Consider the following 16,970-nt stretch of genomic DNA (forward strand, 5'->3'; position numbering starts at 1 on the left):
CATATTCAATTCTATCATCCATGAGGGGTGGCAGTGTATGTTTGGTGTAGGGACTACATAATTGCATGTAAAGAAGATAGACCCACAACCTATGGTATGATTTGTCCTGTGAGAACTGACAAAGGGCTCCTTTATAAAGCTTCAGTAGCAATTCCCCTGCAGCAAATGCACAGAAACCCATTCAATTCCTTTGCCACAGGAGAATTGCTACCAGTTTTGTAAAAGGGGCCCAATGTATTTAGTGAGACCAGATGATCAACTATTCTTGATCGGCAAAATGATTAGGGATTGGGATTTGTATACCACCTTTTTGTAGTTTTACAACTACACTCAAAGAGGTTATCTATGTAACAAAAGTAATCTATAATCTGCTCCTATAGAAGGAGCCCAGTTATGTATTTATGACCATGGATATATTCTAGGGACAGCAGCTAAATCAAATGTTAAGCAGAAGTGCGTTGGTTAAGGTGAAATTAATTGATTCTGATTTATGCATGTTCAGAACAGAGATTTTCTTTTTAAACATGCTTATTAAGAACATAAGAACATAAGCAATGCCTCTGCTGGGTCAGACCTGCATCCTTTCCCAGGCAGAGAAATAAATCCTCCCAAGGGGGCTCAAGGCACTAAAGCTACTGAATAAAACTAACTTTTTAAGCAAAAAACAACAACAAAAAAAAGAAGCAAAATAGAACAGATAAGACTTCTGCATGTGTCGCTTGCAGAAATGTAGGAGGAGCAGAAGTGAAAAGTGTGTGGATTTCTGCAACACCCAGTTCATGGGTTTGGACTGAACATCTACAGTACAGAATCTGAAGGGGCTATAACTGAATACAGATTATTTTTAACAGACATTTCAGATTAGATGCATCACTTGTGCTCACATTCATTCTCAATGCCATGTACCAAACATACCTGCTTTTCAGAGTGAGAATTTACATAAAAAACATACTCCTTTTAAAAACTTTATTTAACACAGCCCCATGCTTTTTACAGATTATAAAATATACATAACCAAGATAAAAGTATTAACAAGGCAAATTCCATCATTATATGTATTACCCGATTGTATTAGCCTGTCACAAGAAAATTTTGTGGAAAGAGAAAAAAATTGAATGGGTATAGAGTGAAAAATGACCTGAAAGGGATTTTGTTACCTGCCTAAAATGCAAGAATTAAGCCATAAAGAGACCGAATCACAGTCAGTAGTGTAAGTTCAAATGCTGAGCCACCAAGCACATCTGGGGAGATGGAGGAGGAATACACCCTTAAGCCTCTATTGTGCTGCGCTCACCTCCAGTCAGCCTCAATTATTCCTAAGCAATGCTGCTTGCCAATCTTTTCCTTCAATTGAATTAGCCATATTACCTGAACTGACTCAACAAGCAAAGCATTTTATTACATCATCCCATTACATCATGGGGGTTTTTTTTTCCTGAGCCAAGTCTTAAACCAAGAGTTGCAGAATGACAAGGGTCTTATCATAACACTTAGCCTCTGAAGCAAGATGAAACCCTATAGAGCGAGATAGAATAATTGAAACAGAAATCAGGCAGCAGTACAGAACACTGCTTGGACATACAGCATTTGCTTTGCTCTATCTGCAGTTCACGTGTCGTAGGGCCTCTTTTTGACTAGCTCCTTACCTTGCACTGCAGGGACTGCTCGGATAGCATTTACACCAGATTATAATAGGTACAAACAAGCAAATTCCCAGATCATATGAAGAGGTCCAAAACAAAGCATCTATTTTTCTCTAAAGTATTAAACTGTCCGCTTACCTATCAACAAACAGCAGCATGGTATCATCTGAACATACTCAGAATTCAAAAGCTCTTCCCTATTGCTTCCAGTTAAAGGCTAAAGCAAACTAATTGCAGCAAGAATGAAACAAAGTAAGATGTTTATAAAAAGGTCTTTACCACTGGTGGAGCAAATGCAGTAAAATCACCACTATTATTTTTTAGAAATCAATGAAAACAGCACATAGACAGAGGCTTACATTACATAAAGGAATCATTGGCACACAGGATTATCAACTCCTATTGCTAAATGTCACTGCTCTCTTCAAGACAGGGAAGGTTGGGTGGGATTTTTTTTGGGGGGGGATTGCTTTGGGGGTTTGGGGGGGGGCTGTAGAAATAGCAAGCTAAATTATGATGGTTTTCTGAAATGTGCAGATTTTCAATTGTGATTTGACTATAAACAGAGGTATAATCCATAGTCGGCAACAGCACCTTCACCCAATGCAGACACAACTGTAGGACTCAAGATATAATGAACTATTTCATATCAATCTTCTCATTTCTGCATTTTTCATATCCTTCACTTCCTACTGCAACTAGAGCCTGCCTACTTACCCTCGATCCTGACCAGCAAGAGCTTATCTTTAATGAAGCACTTGTTTCTTTTTGGCATTGCAGAGCAGAACTGCCAAAGACAATAGCATTGGTCACTATTCTTTCCTTTGTGGCTAGCCTCTTTGCAACTAAGAAGCCAAGCATTTTGCCAATGTCTCATATGGAAGCAGAAATACCTTCTTGTAGTCTCTAATGATAAATTAACACTTTCTCCACTATGTCCGTTAAAGCAGCCTCCCATAAAAATCTTTTATTTGAAGGAATAAAAGGACCGGTTCCCTTTTTCTACCCGAGGTCTTGGATGCTTCTTTCTTGACCCTCAATGGTTGTGAACCTGAAAGCAATCAAGCTTAAAGGCAAGGCTGAAACTTTGGCTCCTTAAAATTTTATCAAGTTAAATCTTTTACCCGGGTGATAAGTCACTGTTTCTTGAACTTAGATGGCCTAGTTAGGTGAAATTCAAACTTTCATAACATTCTTTGACTAACCAACAAATATGTCAGCAATCCAAGATCAGAGAAAGACAATATATATATATATACATAACAGACACAGAAGCCTTAATTTTCAGATAGAAAGACACAAATCACTTTATTCACTTAAGAACTTCCCCATCCTGTAGCCTGGGTAACTTAGGATATTAGAGCTCAAAGTTTATATGTGGAAGCTGCATTTAATATCTATAATTAAGCCCCATTAAGAATATGGGACAAGTTTTAAATAACCCCATGTTAGTAAATACAGCCTTAAGTTGTAAATTCTCTTGGACTTTATGCAACTTACCCTTAAGCATGGACTTGGAAAGGCAAGTAATTCAAATCTAAAATCCAAATTCAAACAATGCAAACTACAAACCTAACAACAGAGGGAAAACCCTTAAGCAAATCTGACAGGAAGATTTTCAATTTTGAATATGCTTTGAAAACAAAAAGTAGGTGAATCGGCTCAAGTCTGGGGAACGATAAACAGTGCTGCTACTTACAATTTTCAACCTTGAAGTGTGTGTAAATATCTCTCTGATCTGCTGAAAACATTTTTTAAATGATCATCACTTAAAGAATATTACTATTTTTCACTCCAACACCTTTCATTGAGATATATATATTTTTTAAATATGAAAGAAAACATGAAAAAAAATTACAGGTATGTTCTATGAAATTCTCACTATGGTCACAGAGAACTTCCTTCATCGGTCAGATATACAGTAATTACTTTAACTCTGTACTATTCAAGTACAAATGGGGAACCTGCATATTTTTCCCAAATATGACAAAAGCAAGGGATTTGTATTCCAAAATATAGTCTTTTTAAATATTGCACAAAATAAATTAACTGCAGGCAGGTACTGCTATTACTGAGCATAATGATTTTTTTTCCAACATAGGGGGCTCTAAAAAAAACATTTTCTGATTTACAGTAAGACTATTTTTATACAAAATTTATGAGTGCTCCATTTACATATTGAACATCTTTTTAAAATTTTACATCTTTTTAATAAGTGAATCTCCTGAACACAGAATGATAACAAGAACTAGCTAAGCCTTTGCTTTAAAAGTTCATCTATTTGAGTTTTGTACATGTTTTTTACATCTTCCAGGTCAAGTCGAAGTTCCTCAGCTTTTTCGGCCTTTTCCCCATACATCTGTAAAATTGTATTATACCTCTGATCCAAATCCTGCAAAATAGATAAGTTCTTGGTTATCTGTGCTGAAAACAAGGATTCAACCCCCCCCCCCCCCTCTTCCGAATGATTTATGACCTTGGGTAACTCCCTGTATTTCCTTCTGTCACAACCACGTGCCTAGAGCTGGATTTAAAAAACAAAAAAACCCTTACTGAATGTGAGAAGTCAAACAGACCTATTTTATAAAGGCAACATATAGGATCCTTATGTATCTTTGCAAAACAGGCACCTGATCAGAAGCTGCTATAAATGTGTGCATTATTTTAGGCGTGAACTCATCTATTTTATCAAAATTCACACAAATGACAAGTACACCCCTGGAACATCTACATGCAGTAGGCATACAAATGTAAGCGAGTGTGTGTCTGCATGCGTGCCTACTACGAGGTACAGACTTTACCAAGACCCTATTGAAATTCAAAGTATCTGATTATTATTAATAATAATCCTCGTGTAAGCTGCACCAACCTTTAGCTGGAAATGCTGGCTAGCTATTTTCAAAAATGTACGAAATTAAAAACCAGATGGGTGTTTTTTGTTATTGTTATCCCTCATCACATACACCCATGTCCATATGCACTCAAGTCACCTCAACATAAACACAGTCTTCATATATCCACAGATACATACAAAGCTGAACACTCTCCCCACAAGTCCCTCCTCGAGGCCACAATCCAGGATTTCCCCAATTAATATGCATGAAATCTATTTTCATGCACTGCTTTCATTGTATGCTAATAGATCTTGTGCATATTTATTGGGGAAATCCTGAAAACCCGAATGGATTGCGGCCCTCGAGGAGGGACTTTGACACCCCTGATCTAAGCACTGTAGCTACCACTACAAGTGGAATTTCTAGGTTCTTGGACAGCCTGCCATAAAAACCCAGCTACGCGAGTGCCTTCATGTCCACTAGGATTTGAATTTATTACAAAAAAAGCAGACTGTTACACAGGCCCGGCTGCTGATCGATTTCTACTGTACCAGCATGTCAGACAACCTGGTAGACACCTAAATAATCATATCATTCCAATTCATCACCCAAGTGAGCACAAAGGAATGTCCAAAGTGCAATAAAACCCCGCATCTTCAGAATTCCTTTGTGTTCAGTTGGGTAGTGATGGGAAATAAAAATAGTTGGGCTGACATGACTCAACTTTTCATTTATTATATATTGTTTCTATTCGAAGCGGTTTACATTAAGGTACTCTTAAGTATTTCTCCCTATCTGTCCTGGCGGGCTCACAATCTAAACTACGGTACCTGGGGCTTTTACTAAGCCACGGTAGAGGTTTCTACGATGGACTGAAGGACTAAATGCTCCGAAGCTCATAGAATTCCTATAAATGTCAGAGCATTTAGCACTCCGGGCCGCAGTAGAAACCTCTACCGTGGCTTAGTAAAAGAGGGCGTAAGTTACAAGTCACAAGTTCATTCCTTTCTCCTTCGTCTGTCTTATGGTAGCAATCGAGGTGTACAAGATCTCCCAGCCTGTATGAATAAATCAAAGACAAGCTAGACTGAGGCTGCTATGAAGGTAGCAAAAACTAAAAAAAAAAAAAAGCGAGAAAAGGAATTTTTAAGAATCCCCTTGTTATATAAACGTGGACTTTCTCAAGTTGTTAGTTTTGGCTCTTTTTTTTGGATATATGAGTTTTAAAGCATTACACTGCAAATCAGCTTACCCGTAACTGAACACGCAGTTTGGGGATCTCCTTCACCTTTTCTTCCAGCTCATCATTGAGGTTGGTCAATTTAACCAGCTCTTCTGCCATGATTGCTCGGGTTTTCTCCAGGTTTCCAATTTCCAGCTGTTTTACATACAGAGAAATGTAACCACAAAATTCTTTCCACAATAAATCATGCAGATAAGGAGGAATTCACATATAAAAGCAAGAAATACAAGCTCTACACAAACACATTTTCAACACTTATATCATATAAATATCTGCTATTAAGTATCTGTTATTATGTCAGGTATTTCATAATAAAACCTAGGACAGCAGGGACAAAAATGATTATTTTCTAGAACCACAGAAGATTTTTTTTTTTTTTTTTTTAACAAAGTAAACCAAGAAGACAATTCTCAAAAACATTTTTACTCATCTAAAAGTACAGTCTGAAAACTGCCAGCCCTTACAACATTAAAAGCAAGTATTCCCAAGAGCTTATCAGACTAGTGAAGGAAAATAATGCATCAAGCTTGTATTTTCAAGTCTACACCATCAACACCTTCTCTCACGTCAGGCAGCATTATGGGGTAAAGATCTAGAACAATTGCTTTCGCCCACTCTTATGAGGAATTCAGGAAGCGCCTAAAAACATATCTGTTCTTGAAGTATCTCGAAAGCTGACCCGTACAACTCTTTCTCTTCAATAACGGCTCTCTTGACCTATTAACCACTTTCTTTCACCTCTATTAAGTTCAATCAATTTGTACCATCTTTTAATCTTTGTAAACCGCATAGAACTTCACGGTTCTGTGGTATATAAACTGTTATTATTATTATACTCATAAGTACACATGTGCTAATTTCACTGTAAAATTAAGTGCATACTCTGAGGCAGGTGTAATAAAGTGCAGTAAGCTTTGGATACAGCTTAAGTGTAGCTTCTGCACTTCTGTGGATGCCTTATATTCAAGTTTTGTGCATGAGCTGTGTGCAGAGATTTACACTGGAACTCCCTGTGCAAAGTGGTGCATAAAAGATCCAAAGTCTGAATACAAGGTTTTTATTTTTTTTAATTGTTATTAATGCCAGGTATGAAGAGTAAACGGTTAGCTCAATCTACTGTGATTAGCATTAATGAGCATTTCGTGCCTGCTTCTTTTTACTGCAAGCGTGAGTGTCCCAAAATTTTTTGTCTGGCTTTGCAGAAAATAAGAGTTGCAGAAAAACAACTGCTGGATTTAACACAGAATTATTGATGTTTATGAATGAAACATTCAAGCACATGCATATAACATATGTCTGTTTAAACCTTGTGCACAGCTACAATTTTCCTGATACCATGAATTTCTTTGCAAAAATCCGCAAGGAAGTTGACCCAGTGATGCCACAGAAGAGTTACTGATCCAAAACAAAAGACGCTGTGAAGAATTGATGCTCCCGATATAGACTTTTGTTATGAATTCGACTTGATAAGCAACAGAGAAACATGTACGACCCAACACGGTCCGTGTTTCGACAAAATATCTTCCTCAGGGTTCAAAAAAGCCTGTGAATTATAGAAACGATCCGTGTGCTGCCATAGCTTCATGTAATGTGTGCCTTGGAGAGGCAAACAGAAAGAATGGCTAGCACATGAGCTTTTTCAACGGACCTCCCTGGGACCCCTGAGAAAGATATTTTGTTGAAACACGGACCATGTTGGGTCGTACATGTTTCTCTGTGAATTATTAAGTCGAATGCATAATAAAGTCTATATCAGGAACATCAATTCTCCACAGCATCCTTTGTTTTGTATCTATGCAAGGATAGCATGGCACATGTCAATGTGCAAAATATAGTTGCTGCTGGTACAAACCCATATGTGCTTACTTCCAGCACACTCTCCTGAAGTAGCATACCTTTTTTCACATGAAGCCTATCTGCATGCTATTTAGTTAGTGCACATTAGGAAATCATGCACTGAACTTTGATGTATGTCTCTAAAGCAGTGTTTCTCAACTCATAAGAACATAAGAATAGCCTTTCTGGGTCAGACCAATGGTCAATCAAGCCCGTTCTCACAGTGGCCAATCCAGGTCCCTAGTACCTGGCCAAAACCCAAAGAGTAGCAACATTCCATGCTACCGATTCAGGGCAAACAGTGGCTTCCCCCATGTCTTTCTCAATAACAGACTATGGACTTATCCTTCAAGAATTTGTCCAAACCTTTCTTAAAACCAGCTACGCTATTCGCTCTTACCACATCCTCTGGCAATGCGTTCCAAAGCTTAACTATTCTCCGAGTGAAAAAAAATTTTCTCCTATTGGTCTTAAAAGTATTTCCCTGTAACTTCATCGAATGTCCCCTAGTCTTTGTCATTTTTGACAGAGTGAAAAATTGATCCACTTGAACCCGTTCTACTCCACTCAGTATTTTGTAGCCTCTTGCCAGTCAGGTTTTCAGGATATCCACAATGAATATCCATAAACTTGATTTGCAATATTGCAAAAGGTGAAGTGGGAAAATATAAATAAAGAAGTGAAAAAAAAAACCCTCCACTTAAGGGTAGCTGAGAGTCTGCTCAAATGGAAGAAAAAGCCTCAGGTTTTATTGGCAGAGCTCAAGCTCAAACCACTGGTGAGATTGTGAGCACAACACTGTCACTCTGTGAAGATTCAAGCAAGGTCATATTAGCCCTGAAGAAACGGCTTTGTACTGTGAAACCGACTGTTTTAAACACTCACAGTGGGTTTCAGTTACAAAATATCTCCGTCCTCAATTATTTTAAACCTCAATAGCGAGTTGTCCCTCTATGGAAGTTTTTTAGCCAATGATGTGGAGGTGGTGGTTTGAGCTTGAACTCTGCCAATAAAACCCGAGGCTTTTTTCTTCCATTTGAGCAGACTCTCAGCTACCTTTAAGCTAAACTTGATTTGCATATACTGCCTCCATTATATGCAAATTTATTTCATGTATATTCATTGTGGATATCCTGAAAACCTGACTGGCAAGGGGGTACTCCAGGACTGAGTTGAGAAACACTGCTCTAAAGCATGGTGTTCTGCATTGCCCCTCTGTGGATCCCAAGCAGTAGAAAACTCGGATGAACTAGTCGAACTGTTCGGAAAATTTCCCCTCCCTCCCCCCTCCAAGTGCTAAGGTTTATAGTACCTGTAACTGAGTAATCTCCCCTTCTCTCAGCTTTAACTGAGACTGAAGATTTTCAATAATACTTGATCCTGCTCCCATCCTTACAGCTTCATAAAGATTACTTCCACTAATGGAAGCAAAAGAATCATCCTTTGGAAGAAGAAAAAAAAAGGGTATAATTATTACTAATCAAGTTCTTCAAAAAGGTACCATGAAAGACAAAGTATCTACTACATTCACGGATTTTACTGAAACTGACAATTTATCAGCTCAAATCAAATGTCTTTCATAAAATCCAAACTTGCATATTCTGTCATTAACCCCCTATGGAAAATCTCAGCTGCTGAAGAGCACTATTGGATAAAAAAAATCATTTACATAAAAGACTATGGATAACCAAGAGAGTAGAATAAAAATATAAATTGCTAAATATGTGCTCTGCATCTAGAGCAGAGTTGATGCTAGGAACAACAACAACAACAAAAAAAAAAGATCCATAAAGGATAATTACAAAATATGAAGAAATAAAATGGGTTAGCTAAAGCAGTTAAGACAGTCTGAAACAAACTGAAATAAAGAAGATATTTGGCACCAAATAATATGACCAACTGTTTTAAAGAGCAAAAGGATTTTTAAGTTCATAAAGAAGAGACCCTGGATTATTATAATTTCCATTCTATGCTTTTACCCAAACCACCCAACCAAGAAAAATATATGAAATAAGAATAACCATACTGGGTCAGACCCAATGGTCCATCTAGCCCAAGAATGGACAATCCAGATCAGAACCCCAAATAGTAGCAACATTCTAGGCTATTGAACATTTCCTAGCCAGAAAAGCAGATCTTCCTGCTCTGCTAAGCCAATGAGTAGGAGACGTGAAAGTTTACCATCCGAGATAAACAGCCAAAGATCAGCTTTAAAAGCTAACCACATTCATGGGCTGTTTGTTTCTGGAAAGGCAGCAGCAGTTTTTATCATTTACCTGAGAAAGAAAGGATGTTTGCAATCCTGCCATATCAACCCCACTAACAGAACTTGAACGCGACAATGATGGCGTGCTGGGGATAGTCTCCGCTGTGGAAAATGCATAGACCTTGCGTTCCTTCAAAGGAAAAACAAATGGAAAATATTTTTGTACAGGAATATTTGAAGAGGTATATTGATATTTAAGAACATAATCACCATACTGGGTTCATCCAGAAGGTCCATCAAGCCTAATGTCTGATTTCCAACCATAACTAACCCAGAGCCCTAATACCTGATAGGATCCCAAAAACTAGTTAGATTTCATGGTACTTACTCTCAGGGATAAGCAGCATCTTCCCCCGGGTTTACTTTTGCCGTCTATGGAGAGAGTAGGTCTTACCTGCTAATTTTCTTTCCTTGAGTCCTCCAATTCTAGTTCAGATGTACGAGTTTACACTCTCTTGCCAGCAGATGGAGACTAGCAACTGGTTTGCTGACATTACCCTACGAATCCTCAGCAGTGGATAGCCAGTGAGAATTCACATAACAAAGCAGCCTAAATACCTTATATCCCTTTAAAAGTAAATTAGTTTACGAGAGAGTGTTTTTACCTATTGTATCTTGTAGGTTTTGCCTGTTTATCTCCCAAAGACTCAATATTGAATGGCAGTCACATGACCACAGTCGCCTTATTGCCCCAGGTACACTAGTTAGAGTTTGAGCCCACCAGGACAGATAGGGAAATATGATAAAGTGCCTGAATGTAAACCATTTAGGATATAAGTGGTATATAAATAAATACATAAAAAATAAATCATCATTGATTACAAATCATTTTTAGAACTCAATTTAAAATTTCTGAGCCTAGTTATTTGCAAACTTTTACTATTCCATACACTCCAGATCAGACATTGGTTCTACCAACCACAAGCAGAACTAGATGGGAAGTGACTTGAAATAAGGCACTCTTTTTTTTGGCACCTAGTCTTTGGAATCAACTTCCGAGTAATATTTGTACTGCGGTTAATCATAAAGCTTTTAAAAAGCTATTTTTTTTCAACAAGCTTTTGGAACCGATGCCTTTCCAAAAGATCATATTCATTAAGATGTTTGCAGGCAATTACACTACAATAAGATACTATTTAACGTTAACAAACAAACAAACTACTGCCAACCAAGTCCAAATCTGAACCCTGAAAAAGCCAGTTTACAATAGTAACCCTTGAAGGGCATAGAGAAAGTGGAGAGGGAGAGATTCTTCAAACCTTCGAAAACTACAAGAACGAGAGGCCATTCGGAAAAATTAAGAGGGGACAGATTCAGAACCAACGCTAGGAAGTTCTTCTTCACCCAAAGGGTGGTGGACACCTGGAACGCGTTTTCAGAGGGTGTGATAGGACAGAGTACGGTATTGGAGTTCAAGAAGGGATTAGATGATTTCCTGAAGGAAAAGGGGATAGAAGGGTATAGATAGAGGATTACTATACAGGTCCTGGACCTGATGGGCCGCTGCGTGGGCAGACTGCTGGGCGTGATGGACCTCTGGTCTGACCCAGCAGAGGCACTGCTTATGTTCTTATGAATCCACCTAATTCTTATCTCCATTATCTTACAGCAAAAAGGAAAACCATACAGCATGCATCAAGAAATGAGAGGATGCAACTACCAGAGATGAGTTCTGGACTGAACTGGAGGAACTCGAAGAGAAAAAAAATGAGCAGATAAGACTTAATTTCTCATCATCTTTTCAATTTAGTCCAGATACATGGAAAAGTACCAGAGCAGTAGGTAACAAAGGCAGGACTCAGCCAAGCCTGCCTTCCACAAGAATCCTATATAGCCTGAACATCCAACCTACAATGATGCACAAGGAAATGCAGTCAACCAGATTTCCACTGGAGAAACGAGATCAGAATGTACAGGATGCGATGGGCTCATCATTCAAGGAGTATCATTTGACCCTGGGTAATATATGCTAATGTAATTGCTTCCTTAACCTACCAGGCCACTGTCGCCTTCAACACTGCCTCTGCACTGAAGAAAATAAAGGATCAGAAAGACAAAAATCCTTTGCCCCCCTTAAATAGCACTTTAGCGCCCTACATCCATCATGGAGTTCTGAGGACTCCTTCATGATCCCTAAACAATGCCAACGAGACCAAATGTTTTAGAAGGATCACTCACAAACATCAAAAAAAGTAATCTTAAGATATCACTCATGTCTGGATAGGTAGGTATGTTCCCACTAATCATTTTACTACAGCCAAGCATCAATACATTTCTGCACTTTGATAAAAGTTGATTTTAAACTCATGAACACCATAAAATACCTTTTCTTTAATCGCCTCCTGTGCCAAAATGACTTTCTTTTTTTCTTGTTCAACCTTCATTTTCTCCATTTCCAACTGGCTACTTAATAATGTCTAGGAAATAAAAAAAGGCAGTCACGGGTTAAACAGACTACAGTAGGAAGTCAGTAGTAATCTCTAACGTTGCAACAATATCCATACCTTCTCTCTCCTCGCCTCTTCGCAAGTTTTAGTATGCTCAAGTTTGAGACATTCCAGTTCCACCTGGTATCTGTGTGAAATAGAACAGAAATGTATATTTTGCCACAGTCAATTTTTGGATGCAGGAGTACTGAAACGTCAGTAACAACTCTATTTATTCTGTAAAGCATTTTAGCTTTTGGCAGAGCAAAATAGGAACCACGATGGCAGGTAAAGGCGAAATGGCCCATCCAGTTTGCCCATCCGCAGCATCAGTGCCATGAGGCTTCATTTGCAACAACATAGGAGAACCAGGTTATCATGAGCCCTAAATCTGGCCACATGACACCCTTTGACCAGATATATCAGCTCTTTGGGTGCTTGAACATCCAATATTCTTAAAACTCATTCCCTGTGTTCAGGACGATGCAAGTTGAATTGCATTTAGCAACTGCAAATACACATCCACTCGAAGTTACAAAGCAATACACTTTTAAAACCAATAGGAGGAAATTTTTTTCACTCAGAATAGTTCAGCTCTGGAACGCATTGCCAGGGGATGTGGCAAGAGCGGTTAACGTAGCTGGTTTAAAAAAAAAATGTTTGGACAAGTTCCAGGAGGAAAAGTTCATAGTCTGCTATTGAGACAGACATGGGGGAAGCCACTGCTTGCATTGGATTAGTAGCATGGAACGTTGCTACTATTTGGATTTTTGCCAGGTACTTGTGCCTTGGATTGGCCTCCGTGAAGATCGGATGCTGGGGCTAGATCAGGGATCTCAAAGTCCCTCCTTGAGGGCCGCAATCCAGTCGGGTTTTCAGGACTTCCCCAATGAATATGCACTGAAAGCAGTGCATGCAGATAGATCTCATGCATATTCATTGGGGAAATCCTGAAAACCCGACTGGATTACGGCCCTCAAGGAGGGACTTTGAGACCCCTGGGCTAGATGGACCCAGTCTAGTCTGACCCATTAAAAAGCACAGTTACTTACCGTAACAGGTGTTATCCAGGGACAGCAGGCAGATATTCTTAACACATGGGTGACGTCACCGACGGAGCCCTCGGTACGGACCTTTTAACTAGAAGTTTCTAGTTGGCCGCACCGCGCGTGCGCGAGTGCCTTCCCGCCCGACGGAGGAGTGCGTGGTCCCCAGTTAGGATAAGCCAGCTAAGAAGCCAACCCGGGGAGGTGGGTGGGACTTAAGAATATCTGCCTGCTGTCCCTGGATAACACCTGTTACGGTAAGTAACTGTGCTTTATCCCAGGACAAGCAGGCAGCATATTCTTAACACATGGGTGACCTCCAAGCTAACAAAGAGGGAGGAGGGATGGTTGGCCATTAGGAAAATAAATTCTGTAACACAGATTGGCCGAAGTGTCCATCCCGTCTGGAGAACGCATCCAGACAGTAGTGAGTAGTGAACGTGTGAACTGAGGACCAAGTGGCCGCCTTGCAGATTTCCTCGATGGGCGTGGAACGGAGGAAAGCCACAGAAGCAGCCATAGCTCGGACTCTGTGGGCCGTGACAGATCCTTCCAGTGAGAGACCGGCCCGAGCATAACAGAAGGCAATACAGGCAGCAAGCCAATTTGAAAGTGTCCGTTTGGAGACAGGACGGCCCAAACGGTTGGGATCGAAAGACAAAAAGAGCTGAGGGGATGTTCGGTGAGCTCTGGTACGATCAAGGTAGTAAGCAAGGGCACGCTTACAATCCAGCGTGTGCAACGCCTGTTCTCCAGGATGCGAGTGAGGCTTAGGGAAGAAGACGGGAAGCACAATGGACTGGTTGAGGTGAAAAGCTGAGACCACCTTGGGAAGGAATTTAGGGTGGGTACGCAGAACAACCTTGTCATGGTGAAAAACAGTGAACGGTGGGTCGGCAACCAGTGCATGCAGTTCGCTAACCCTCCTGGCAGAGGTGATGGCAATTAGGAAAAGCACCTTCCAGGTAAGAAGCCTGAATGAAGCTGTGGCAAGAGGCTCAAACGGAGGTTTCATGAGAGCAGAGAGAACCACATTCAGGTCCCAGACGACGGGAGGAGGCTTGAGAGGCGGTTTGATGTTGAAGAGCCCTCTCATAAATCTTGAAACCAGAGGATGAGCCGTGAGGGGTTTTCCGAGAATAGGCTCGTGAAACGCAGTGATGGCACTGAGGTGGACTCTGATGGAGGTGGTTTTGAGGCCAGCGTTGGACAGCGAGAGCAAATATTCCAAGACAGTTTCCACCGCCAAAGAGGTGGGTTCTTGATGATGCCGGAGACACCACGAGGAGAATCTGGTCCACTTCTGATGGTAACATTGGAGAGTGGCCGGTTTCCTGGAGGCGTCCAAAATGAGGCGGACCGGTTGAGATAGATTCTCCGGAGAGGTCAGCCCGAGAGAAACCAAGCTGTCAGGTGGAGGGAAGACAGGTTGGGATGTAGTAGAGACTGATTCTGCTGTGTAAGTAGAGTAGGAAACACAGGAAGAGGAATGGGCTCCCTGGAGCTGAGTTGAAGCAGAAGGGAGAACCAGTGTTGACGAGGCCACCGAGGGGCGATGAGGATCATGGTGGCATTGTCCTTGCGGAGTTTGGACAAGGTCCGCAACATCAAAGGAAGTGGAGGGAAGGCATAGAGGAACCGATCCCTCCAGTTGAGCAGGAATGCATCCGGGGCCAGACGGTGAGGAGAGAAGAGTCTGGAACAGAATTGGGGCAGCTGATGGTTGTGAGGTGCTGCAAAGAGGTCCACCTGCGGAGTGCCCCATCGAGCAAAGATGGAGAGTAGAGTCGGAGGGTCCAACGTCCACTCGTGAGGTTGAAGGATGCGGCTGAGATTGTCGGCCAGAGAGTTCTGTTCGCCCTGGATATAGACCGCCCTGAGAAAGAGATTGCGGTCCGTGGCCCAGGTCCAGATGCGCAGAGCCTCCAGACAAAGGGGGCGAGATCCGGTGCCGCCTTGCTTGTTTATGTAGTACATGGCGACTTGATTGTCTGTGCATAGGAGGAGGACTTGAGGACAGAGAAGATGTTGGAAAGCCTTGAGGGCGTAGAACATGGCTCTGAGTTCCAGGAAATTGATGTGATGACGACGCTCCTGTGGGGTCCAAAGTCCCTGGGTGCGTAGATCTCCCAGGTGAGCTCCCCACGCGTAGGGGGACGCATCTGTGGTGATGATCATAGAGTGGGGGGGCAGATGGAAAAGAAGACCCCTGGAAAGATTTGAGGAGTTCAACCACCATTGGAGAGATTGCTGAAGAGATGATGTCACAGAGATGGGATGAGAAAGAAGATCCGTAGTCTGTGACCACTGGTTGGCGAGCGTCCACTGAGGTGTACGAAGGTGGAGACGAGCCAGAGGAAGGACATGCACTGTCGAGGCCATGTGACCCAGGAGGACCATCATCTGTCGAGCAGGAATGGAGGGATGCATGAGTACCTGACGGCAGAGATGGAGCAGGGTCTGCTTGCGATCGGAGGGGAGAAAAGCCCTCATTAGCGTGGTGTCCAGAACTGCTCCAATGAATTGAAGTCGCTGGGTGGGAAGCAGATGCGACTTGGGGTAGTTGATCTCGAACCCCAGGAGGTGGAGGAGAGAGATGGTGTGATGAGTAGCCTGTAGCACAAGTGGAGACGTAGGTGCTTTCACCAACCAATCGTCCAAATAGGGGAACACCTGGAGGTTGTGAGACCTGAGGAAGGCCGCTACCACTATAAGGCACTTGGTGAAGACCCTGGGTGAGGAGGCGAGGCCGAACGGTAGCACCTTGTACTGATAGTGGTGGTGCAGTACCTGGAACCGCAGGTAGCGGCGAGAATGTTGATTGATGGAGATGTGAGTGTAGGCCTCTTTGAGGTCCAGGGAACATAGCCAGTCGTGTTGAGAAAGAAGAGGGTAGAGCGTGGCAAGGGAGAGCATTCTGAACTTCTCCTTGACCAGACACTTGTTGAGGTCCCTGAGATCGAGAATGGGACGGAGGTCTCCCGTCTTTTTGGGTACCAGGAAGTAGCGGGAGTAGAATCCCTGCCCCCTTTGATCTGGAGGTACTTCTTCGATGGCATTGAGAAGGAGGAGGGATTGAACCTCCCTCAGGAGGAGGGGGGTTTGAGATGAGTTTGAAGCAGACTCTACGGGAAGGTTGTCCGGAGGCAGAGTCTGGAAGTTGAGAGAGTAGCCGTGGCGGATGATGTTGAGGACCCACTGGTCCGACGTGATGACTTCCCAACGGCTTGAGAAAATGGTGAGACGACCCCCGATAGGCTGTGGAAGAGGCAGCGAGGGTGGATGACTGGCTATGCCCTGGAGAGAAGAGTCAAAAGGGCTGAGATTGTTTAGCAGGCTGAGGAGGCTTGGAGGGTTGAGTGGCCTGAGACCGAGCCTGGGCATGGTGCTGCTGTTGACGGGGTCGCCGAGATTGTTGGGGAGGCGGATTGAGTGGCCTGGCTGAGAACCTCCGCTGGTAAGATGATTGAGGCCGATAGGGTCGAGCAGGCGGAGCCTTCTTTTTCGGCTTGATCAGGGTGTCCCACCTGGTCTCATGGGCAGAGAGTTTCTGGGTGGTGGAATCCAGTGACTCTCCAAAAAGCTCATCCCCGAGACAGGGGGCGTTGGCCAGGCGGTCCTGGTGGTTGATGTCCAGGTCGGAGACTCTGAGCCAGGCCAAGCGACGCATGGCTAC

General features: G+C 42.1%; 1 protein-coding gene across 1 annotated transcript in view; it reads right to left on the bottom strand.

Moving 5' to 3' along the window:
- Positions 1–949: 949 nt before the first annotated feature.
- TMF1 (TATA element modulatory factor 1) overlaps positions 950–16,970 on the bottom strand; it is a 46,452-nt gene continuing 30,431 nt past the window's right edge. The window contains exons 12-17 of the mRNA XM_033926254.1: positions 12,327–12,396; positions 12,147–12,239; positions 9,833–9,952; positions 8,869–8,997; positions 5,730–5,855; positions 950–4,035 (exon numbers count right to left, since the gene is read on the bottom strand). Coding sequence (XP_033782145.1) covers positions 3,892–4,035; positions 5,730–5,855; positions 8,869–8,997; positions 9,833–9,952; positions 12,147–12,239; positions 12,327–12,396 — 682 coding nt within the window. The 3' untranslated portion in view covers positions 950–3,891. The remainder of the gene's footprint in view (positions 4,036–5,729; positions 5,856–8,868; positions 8,998–9,832; positions 9,953–12,146; positions 12,240–12,326; positions 12,397–16,970) is intronic.

The sequence above is a fragment of the Geotrypetes seraphini genome, chromosome 17 (assembly GCF_902459505.1).
Source record: "Geotrypetes seraphini chromosome 17, aGeoSer1.1, whole genome shotgun sequence".
Lineage (NCBI taxonomy): Eukaryota > Metazoa > Chordata > Amphibia > Gymnophiona > Dermophiidae > Geotrypetes > Geotrypetes seraphini.